General features: G+C 52.7%; 2 protein-coding genes across 2 annotated transcripts; both read left to right on the forward strand.

The window, feature by feature from the left end:
* Positions 1-5,834: 5,834 nt before the first annotated feature.
* On the forward strand, positions 5,835-6,754 carry COL26b_014392 (uncharacterized protein; the record flags this gene model as incomplete). Its single annotated transcript, XM_053186963.1, has 3 exons — positions 5,835-5,848; positions 5,902-6,349; positions 6,461-6,754. 3 exons carry the CDS (start codon positions 5,835-5,837, stop codon positions 6,752-6,754), a joined length of 756 nt encoding a protein of 251 aa, XP_053029092.1.
* A 1,385-nt stretch (positions 6,755-8,139) lies between these two features.
* On the forward strand, positions 8,140-8,520 carry COL26b_014393 (uncharacterized protein; the record flags this gene model as incomplete). Its single annotated transcript, XM_053186964.1, has 1 exon — positions 8,140-8,520. One exon carries the CDS (start codon positions 8,140-8,142, stop codon positions 8,518-8,520), a length of 381 nt encoding a protein of 126 aa, XP_053029093.1.
* Positions 8,521-10,334: the final 1,814 nt, after the last annotated feature.

A 10,334-nucleotide genomic window follows, 5' to 3' on the forward strand; every position in this document is an offset into this window, starting at 1 on the left:
GGGACGGCTATGCGTGTCCGACGTGGGAAGCAGAAGAGGACCTTTCGAATCAAGGCCAACTACTAGCCGACCACGATCAAACCTGCAAATGCAAGCCGGGCCGTGAAAGTCGTCGCCGAGAGAGCGAATGGGAGGGGCGAGATCGTCGAAAGATGAGGGAGACTATGGTGCTTGTTGATTCGTAGGTAGCAAACAGATGTAAACTCAATGGCAAGGATCCAGATCCGCTGTCTCCGTCTCATTGATACTGGGGTGCTTTTCCCCCTCCTTCCTCAGAGCAGAGACTGCGGCGTGAAATCGACTGTCGTTGAATCGAGCTCCAACGGTGCAGGGGTGGCCGATCTGGATCTGACGTGACGAGGGGCGTGCACCAGTGAAGTCGAGAAGCGAGCTTTCTTATACACACGCCCCAGATCGAGAAGCTGCTTCTGGAGTTACTGAAGCATGGGAGGATCCACCGGTCCAGCAACGGCTTGCTGCGTGCTCCCAAGAGCAAATCTGTTCTATGAGTTGTAATTTGGTGGCTCGATATTCCACTGAGCGCCTCACCCACAAACAACAAATCTTGTCTACGAGCAATCGCTGATCACCAATATGTCGCCGCAGTCTTTGACCTCTTTCGATGTCGTGAGTGATTGGGTTTCTACTATGTCGTTTCACGCGGATAGCCCTCAATGTTCAATTACAACCCCGGAAGCCGAGGATACCACCCGCGATCGGCAACAAGAATCGATGGCCCCTGTACCTAGTCTCCCAGAAACATTGCACCCTGCGCTTCTCTCGAAGAGATTGCCTGGTCAAACTCAGCACCGTATCACCTGCGCCACCGGTCAGTCGCATAAGTGCATGAGGCTGCGTGCGCTGAGCTCTGCAACAAAAAACGACGAACAGGGCGTCTCACGGAACCGACCAGAGCAGACACCGGCAGAGACCCAACCCAGCACTTTCAGGCATCATCCCAACACATGCGCCGTCATCGACGCGGAGGAGACTTCAGAATGGGAAGACTCCACAGAAGCCAGTGAGTCGACAGTGGGACGTCTTGAATTTATCCGCCGTGTGGGCTTGGACGGCACGGCGGCCGGTTGTTCTTTGATCGCAGCCATGTTGAAGCAATGGCGACTTGGTACGGAGCATGAGAACATAATTGCAAGTGTGGCATAGACAGGGCGGGCATCGAAGGACTTATTGGCAGTGTGCCAGTGTCATTGCATGTAGAGTTAGAGACTACATTCATTTCCAAGCCACCAACCTGATTGCTTCGACCCTTGATGCGACCCCAATTTGATGCATTCCGCAGTGAAAGAGGGTACTTTGCTCCATCGCCGCTCTCGATTTTCTAGAACTGTTGATCGATAATTATCTTTTCCTATGTATCATCGATCGCCTGTCGCCTTACACCGTACATCGCTGGCTGATAAGTGGACAAGCTAATACATACAAGAAATATGAACCGCTCAATCATCTAGCGGGGTTATCCGGTCATTAAAGGCTGCTGTTGGGACATTGTTCGGCCCAAACTGCTCACCAGCTACACCAGCTACAGCCCAATGATTGCCGCTTCCAAGCACAAAGTCCTGTTGCGGGATAGGCTGAGCGCCGAAGCCGTAGGTCCACGGTTGGAGCGGCTCAGCCGGTGTAGCATAGCTCAAGTCAGGAGCAGCTGTAAGGCATGCGTGGGTGAGTCCGGCTTCGAGGTGCGCGCTATCCACGCAATAGTTGCTCGACATGCAGTTTTCTAGTAGGTCCCCAGCACCGCTTCCACAACCATGATGCCACCCACAAAAGTAAAAGTAGGTCGGACAGAGCCAGGCCGATCTGCAGGTAACTGGGACAGAGATGTCAAGATGCTGTTGGTCGCACAGAGAACCCCATGAACAAGTACTAGAGGTTGTTAGCAATGGTCCGCCTCTTCAAGGTATGCGAGTCTTACTCACCTCATAAACGAATTGTGTAGGCAGGCAGGGCATGACTGAACTGGATAGATGGCGGGACTCGGAATGCCACAACCTCTGAACATCTCTTTCTGGAGAGCCATACTCGAGGACGTTACCGCAGTCGACTGTAAGGTGTGCACCGAGAAGATATCGTCGAAGGTGGGTTCCCCTGAGGAACTCAGCTTCGCAGGAGACAGCAACTGGTTGACCGGCATGATATTGCTCGCTATCCCGGGGAACGGTTCAACATCTTGGCGCATTCGGTGGTGCTGGACGTTTGTTGACGACGTATCATGCGCTGGTGGGGTTTGTGGTCTAAACACGTCTTCAAGACAGACCTCAGGCTCGTTCAGAGCTGTGTGCTTGTCGGGTATGACCAGATCTTGTATAGAAATTCGAGGAGCCATTGCTACTGTATCGCAGGGTTTGCTGAGTATGTTGTTGGGTCTTTGATGGTGGTAGAGCAGAAGGTGAAGTTGGGGACAGAGGGAAACGCCGTGCTATTTGTAATTTTTGTTTGAACTGGGCATTTGGGGATTCTTTTCAGATTACACGACTCACATTCGCGCAGGTGGTGATGAGTCCCGGTGGTAACCGTCGTGGAGATGCCAACTATGTTTTGTAACAGCTCGCGCAAGCCCATGTGTCTAACAGCCATCTGGGTTGGTGAAGCGGAAGCGACCCTGACTACGGAGATGAGCTGACGCATGGCCAGCAGGCTGTGCTGAACCAGTAACATCATGATGAGTGTCAGGATCACAGAAAGGACTGCCTGGCGCATGAATCGATGTTCCCCAGCGTCAAGGTGCAGTCGGGTTCGCAACCGGCTGTGGGGTTCGATGCCAATATTGCTGCGTCACAGCCACTTGTTGATGAGCAGGCTGTTCGGACGGTACTATTCTCGTGCAGCACGCCCCTGCAGTCTATGGTTGACACAAGATAAGAGGCCAAACGAACAGGCTTCATGCCAAGTCCCCCTTGTTACTCAGCACGAAGCGGCCAATAGATCCAGGTTTTTATCAGGCCCGTGTAGTTCATTGAGCGTGTCTGATCAGGGGTCTTGGGGTTTCGCGTCATTCGAGGCATCCTCGAGCGCGCTTTCAGAACAACTTTCTCATTTTCACCTCACTGCACAGGGGTCTTCAACTCCGAGTGAGCACACTCGTGCCATAGTCACTTTCTATGACAAAGTCTTGACAAATCAAGGGTTAAAGATGAAAACGCCGCCCGCCACGCATCTTGTTCCCCACCTTCGCGTTTTCTGTCTCGATGAGATCCCAGTTGTCGCTTCAATCATGGGCTCACATCGCTCACTGGCAGACATATCGCACAGTCACGAAAGTCATAACAGGATATACCAAGGACTAGTAAGAAATACTCCATTATCTATCCATATGCAACACCGGCGAGCTTCCGCTGCGCAGCTGGTGAGAAATGACATGCGTCATCGGTCCAAAGCCATGCGTTCCAAACAGGGCTGCGATCGTGTGTTTCAACGCTGGGTGCCAGACTATATGCTTACATCCTGAGCTACTGCCCATTCGAGCGACTTCCCGCTTTCTGCCGATAGAGAGTACTGTAAGGGTATTCTATAGAGACTTTTCCATGGCAGCTTGTGGCCCGGGATGTAGAATTCCTCCAGGTGTCCCTGACCTTTGTTATAATAAAGTACGCAAGTCGTCAATTCATCGCTCTCCTGATTGAACAGACTGGCAAAGTCTTGAACTTTGGTATGGTCATCCATGGTATCGCTATCTTCTTGAATGTTCAATGTGAACCGTATGTCAGCGCCCTGGATGCGCGAAAGGGCGTTGCCGATGTCGTATCGGGGGCCTTTCAGGGACTGGGCCAACTGGGCTTCATATTGAAAATCTCCGCTCCAGTCCATGGATGCAGCTGCCAGGTAAAGTTCTCGGCAATCTTCACCAAGGGCAAGTCGCTTAAGGTCAGACCCAAAGAAAATGGGATTGGCTCCGACTTCGACAGCCGCTTCGTGCCATTTATTGTTGACGAAAAAAATGCCCATGACATAATCGAGGACTTCCTTCGCTGACCTGGTCATTTGGGGCAAAGCGTCGAAGGCGTTCGTGCTGAAGGACGCTGACCTGAGGCTATCGGCATTGAGTAGCTCTTATATACCGCACAGGCGTGCTTTCCAGTCCTCTCCCTGCGTGGCTCCGCAATTGAAGAGGTGCTTCCGACTGCCGTTAAGAAATGACGGCGACAATCGTGCTCACTGGCTAAAAGGTCCGTTGCTGGCTCGTCGCTAGGTATTCTATTCAGGAGTTTTGTGCCGATTGAGGTGTCCTTCGCAGTCGACTATGAGACGAAGCCAATATCAAAGTAAGCAGGCTTGACGTTATAGGAGATTCCCTTGGATTAGTGACATGAGACGCTCGCAGAATCTGTAAACCTCTCCGTAAGAGTCGATGCACCAGAAGTACAAGTTTGAGGAGCCCATAAATGCGTTCCGGAAAAACAAGAACAGCCTGCCACCGACAAATACTTCCGTGGGTAACTGCTTACAGCACAGCGACTCAAGCCAGCAACTCAGGTGGGCTCAAGCACATATTACCACATGTTCGGCAACAGCCACGGCATCTCTGGAAAATCCGATAAGAGAAGTCTATGATGGTCACTGCGGTCTCCTCGCACTATGCGTGTATACATACTCAATCTTAGGTTTCTCTGATGCAGTATCACACAGTATGTACTGTACATACTGTAACAATGACTCATTCTCTTTTTGCAATTCAACCATCGCACTACAGCCAGCCTCCGGGACTATATGGGTGCTTCCGGACCATCTCCGGGTCAACAGCCTCAAAGTCATAACCTCCTCGGCCCCGCCTCACAGGAGCCAGAAGCACGTCAAGGCTATGTTGTGGTGCTGTCAAGTCTTGCCTACCCCTAGTCTGTTTCGCTACGCCTTCGTTGAGGCTAGACCCGGATGAATGGTCATGTCCCATGCTGTTTTCTGCGACGACAGCGTTTTTCTCATCCATAGTACTCAAGAATCTTTTAACAACGTCTTGGAGCTGCGCCACGGCTTCGTCGACATTGGCCATGAAGGTAGTGCCTGTGAGGGCCACGCCTTTCCAGTAGTCTAGTTCTTGTCTGAGGCGGCCGGAGTCTCTCACAAGTTCCTCCAGACGCTTCTCCTTACTGATTGGTGCCTTTTGAGACTGTATGGTATCGTTGGCGAGGTCAATTGCATGGGTTCTCCCGCCCAAGGATGCGACTGCGTTGTCTATGTCGGTTGATAGAGGCAGACCGCTTGACTGGCGAGGGCGTTTTGAAGGTCTGGCTGCCATGCCGGGCTTTCATTCGACTGGGCCGAAATGTAAGTATGACATTGAGTTTGTCACTGTAAGTGTGTGTCGCGAATCCTTTTATTCAATATTGACAGAAACGCGGTCACAAGGCTTGTAGAAGAAGCCAAATGTTAACCAAACGAGCCTGGTAAGAATCTGCAGGCCACATGAAGCTGCCGTTGTCGTTAATTCAGTGAGCGGGGAGATGAATCAGACCTTTCGTCCGTCAGTGGGCAGCGAGATGATCCGTCTCGGTGCATCGCATGCCTTTCACATGGATACGTGCATAGATAACTACGTACCGCACAGTAGACCCTCCAAAGGATGCCTCTCAGCTGCCGGCGCCATTGCAGAAACGGCTTACGACGTAAATCGCTGAGCTTATGATGGCTTCCACCGAACTGGCTGCACAGATCAGATGCCAACACCAGCGCACATACGAAGAGTGCTACTGTATCTGCTCTTGAATCAGCAGGCCTTTGGTATGGGGCCGCGTCGCATGCTATATAAAAGTTTGTCACTGGTGAAAGTGAAGAGAGGTACTGTATCGAGCCTCAAACTTATAGACTTGACTACGAAGATCATGGATTCGATGTGGTAGGCGACACAGAATCACGGTACTACGCGAGTATCCTGCTAACAAGACACAGGACCAACCTGCTCAGACAAGACGAGCGGTGCTGCCTCGCCATCTGCCTGGCCGTCAACTGCCCCCACAATGGACTGACTGACGACACGTGGTACCCGCCGTTTGACCGGGTTAAAGAAGATATCAATGGGACCTCGGGAAAACGGTTTATTGACTACGTCGTAAGCAGCCTCCGCGGGCCGCTCCAAGGAAAAGACTTTGTCGTCAAGGTAGCCGCACTCCTGGCGTGCCTGAAAGTTCTCGAGGCTTCCGATCAACCAGACGGCTGTCCAGCGGACAACAGAACGAATCTGCTGTTCGAGTTTGACAGGACACTGGACTTCGACTTTGGCAACATCCCTGTCATCATCAGGGTGCTGGAGCAAGTCCTGATGTTTTCCGCGCGGATTTGGGAAATCCATGCGCCGGAGGACGCCGTCCATCCCGGAATTTTGCCCGCAACCCTCAACGTATGCGACGATTCAGTGTCGAGAAAGATGTTATACATGTACTGCTGCGTTCGAATTCTGTTTCCCGATACCCACGAGTCATCTATGCACCGGACACGTGCTGTCTTTCAGTTGAACACCGCAGACGTGTCCGAGTTACTTCTCGACACGCTCAGCGACGACGAGATGGGGCTTGCAGGCCATTCAACGTGTGATATGGATGAAGACGAATCTGACGATGAGGATGATGGGAGTTTTCTAGCTGAATCTGATTTCATCGCAAGCTCAGACTCGTCGAATGAAGAACTGTCTGACAACGACTACCACGAAACGCCCAATACGGACTCTGAGTTTCGTGAAGACTCGGAGCTGTCAGAAGAAAGCTCTGGGTCTGATGTTGACGAAGGGGAGGACGATGTATACTAAGTGATTCTCAGTACGTCGCAATGGAATGCATTGTGATCTGCTTGTCGAATACTGTAGAGCCTCTTGTGTCATTGTAGCTCCCGCGTGATGTCTGCACTTGTGAACGGGCCGGCGTATGTCAGGCTCCACCAAAGGCACCTCTCGAGAATGATCGGCATAGACACAGCATGCTGCGGAAGCAGTATGCACCTTTTGGCGGCCCCTTCCCTGCGGGAGGGCGCGCAGCACAACTGTGGGTGACGATATACCGCAACCAGCCCTTTGAACGTTCTAGGCGTTGCCTTCTGGATGGAGTTGCAGATCACGAGTCATCAGACACCGAGTTTGCCATTGTTGCGAAGCTCGTAACGAACGGAAGAAGACATAGAGCCAGACACTAGTCCGCAAGCTGCCCGCCAGCGCTATAAGTGACTTCGTATCATTCTCCCGCGCAGCCAGAGAAGCAGTTTTTATCTAATATAGCCAACATCGGATGCGTCTCAGCATCACATACACCACTTATTGCGATGGTGCCGCGCACTCGGCGGGGCCCCTCAACCCGGTCTCAATCCATGATATGCGGTCGAGGCCAGTCCCAAACCCTGGTGACACGAGCGCCTTCCATCTGCCTCAGCCTACCCGCGCTCATCAGCAACCCTGCAATGGCTCGTCAATCACCAGCTTTCGTACTGTTGCTTTTCCAGCTTGCCATGTCAGTTGTGACGGCAAAGTCGGCCACCGAGATCCTTTCGCAGGTTCCGGCATGTGCCGTAAGCATTTGCGGTGTCGTCTGGGCATGTTCTACACTGAAAAGTTATCCATCTAGTCTGAGTGTATCCGCACGACATTGGCCATGTCCGCCTGCGATCCAGAGGATGTGGCTACTTGCATCTGTCTAAACATTGCTGTCCAGTCGGAACTATCGACATGCGTTCAAATGAGCTGCCCGTTTGGCGATCAACTAGGTGAGCTCCGATTCTCCCATTCACTGCCTATCTAACTTTTCAAAGCTGCGGCGGCTATAGAGGGAGCCCTGTGCGAAGCGTATCCCAAGGCATCGCGGAGAACGGAGGTTCGGCGGACGCTCATCATCAGCAGCAGCATCGTCTTTCTTGCCGTGGCACTCCGCCTTTACACTCGTATACGGTACGCTGGAGGTCTATGGGGGGACGACCACATGACTATCTTTGCGGCGGTAACTGGTGCCGAACTCTCAGGCAAGCCTTTCTGATGTTGTCTTATAGGCCCTCCTCGTCACCCTCACTGCGGTCTACCTGCACATCACAAGCATCGGCTTCGGCATGCATTATTGGACGATACCCGTTGGGAATGGTGTCGTTATTCGTAAGGTCTGAGGATATGAGCCCGCCGACTGGCTGCAGTGCATCGCCCTGACGACGAGCCAGATGCTTTACGTCGGAAACTTGATCTACACCGTCCTGCAAGCTGCCGTGAAGCTGTCAATCGTGCTTTTCCTCCGCCGCATCTTCCCGTCGGAGACCTTCCGGAGGATCGCACAGGGCATCGAGGTCATTCTGCTACTACACGGCACGCTCTTCACCATCCCGTTTGCGGTGCAATGCATGCCCGTCCAATCAATTTGGGACCGCACTATAACTGACCGCCGGTGTCTGAACCTGCAGGCGGTGGGATACAGCAGTGGCGGACTCGCCATGGCCGAAGATATCGCCATCTTGCTCTTACCGATCCCGCACGTGTGGCAGCTGAAAGTTTCTCTCCAGCAGCGTCTGGCAGTCATTGCGCTATTCAGCGTTGGTTCCTTGTGAGTCAGGGACTCTTCCTCTGGCGCAAGGAATGGAGCAGAGTACTCACACGGCAGATAGCGCCTGCGTGACTTCCGCCGTCCGAGTCAAGTATCTGGTGGAGTACAGCACAACGTTCGATGAGACGTGGGATCATGTTGATATAGTGGTGTGGTCGTTCATTGAGCAGTCCGTGGCGATGCTGTGTGCGAGTCTGCCCAGCCTACGTCTGCTGATTGTTAGCATCGGGTCTCGACGTCGACCCGCATTGTCGAAGAGCGTCTTCAGCGGGGACAGTCCGAAACACAGGTTGAATATCTCTCTTGATCAACTGAGGCGACACCGAACGCAGATACGACGAGATAGCGGTTATAGGCCGCAGCACACAGGTAACGGAGTCCTCGTGACAACAACAGTGAAAGTCGATCGGCAGTCCTACATGGCTACAGACGTGCCTCCCTTTCCACCGCCTGCCTACTCTGGGCCGAGCAAAAACACATGAGGGCAAACCCCACCAGAGGGATTATCAGAGTATTATCTTTGATGGTGGGCTCGTTCGGTGGCATTTGGGATGGGCGATCAAGAGAGGAAAGTAATGCGACGGCGAGGAATATAGAATATTTCCTATTGTTATGTAAGATGCTCGTGTTTCACATAGTCTCTTCCTTGGAAGGCAGCACGATGAGTTATGAGGCAGATCGCTTGGTCACGCTTTCAAGACATAATTGAGGTACAAAGTTTCTTGGTGAATTCCCAACCTGTGGTGTGTGGGCTAGCAACTTCATCGTGAAGGCCGCCACGACTGATTTTTGAGACCATGCTTGCGAGACTTTAGGTCGTGGTGGTTATATCGGCAAACTGCCGTACCTACCGTTTGACCAACAGGGCTTGTGCTAGATGATGGCGCCTAGCTTAGCGTTCTATTTCAAGTAACACTGGCGGCATCACCCGTCCTTCTGCCATGTGGATTTACAGCTTTCTCATCCCGTTGCATCTTAACTTCTAGCTGGTCAGGTGGTCTCCATCATGCTGCGAACCAGTTTCAGCAATTATCCGGCGACAGACGGCACCAGCTGTGTAGAATGGAAGCCTCAGCGATCAAGCTGGGGAGTGGGAGAGAACATTGACGGCGATCTCGCGCAGGAACGGTCGGCGCTTGCCCCAAAGTGCTCGACCCCAGAATCGTTTTTGCCCGCTGTGTGATGAATCGAGTAGTGATCGGCAGATACCCCATCCAGCCATATTCAGAGGTATAGCCATTTTGGTCGTCTGCCAAGCTCTTCTTTTTTGGGCTCCTTCTGGACTCCCCCTGCAACATGGTGGAAGGTGGGGCTATGTAGACCATCTTTGGCGAATGATTTGATAGCAGCGCAAAAGCAGCAAACGGCCTCGGGTACGTATACCCTAGATTAACGCATCCCTAGTCGGCTTTCCGGGCTTCGCGCGAGGGGCTCTCAATTCCTCGCTGCTTGACCCGAGGGTCTTGAAGGCGAGCTACGTAAACCTGTCAACCTACAGAGCAAAACAATGCTCTCGGTGTTCATGCGACGGAGCAATGAACGCCGGGCGGCTACAGCTACTGGCGGATCAATCTGGCTGGAGCAAGGGCGTCGCCGACAGCAGATGATACACGATGCGGGTGCTACAGAAGCTGCGGCCATCTTTGGAGGTTTCATTCAGGCGCTGGTCGCCATGCCACCGACGACTTCCTGAGAGTGCAAGTGGGCGAAGGGCTGGGCTATAGTATGTACATACCATCCGAAAATAAGAGCATTAATTCAACGCAGCCGTCTTCGCTGAGTCGACTGGCTTCCATGGCAGGACGTGCGCACGCTCGC

The sequence above is a fragment of the Colletotrichum chrysophilum genome (assembly GCF_026319265.1).
Source record: "Colletotrichum chrysophilum strain AFK26 chromosome Unknown scaffold_360, whole genome shotgun sequence".
NCBI classification, from domain to species: Eukaryota; Fungi; Ascomycota; class Sordariomycetes; order Glomerellales; family Glomerellaceae; genus Colletotrichum; species Colletotrichum chrysophilum.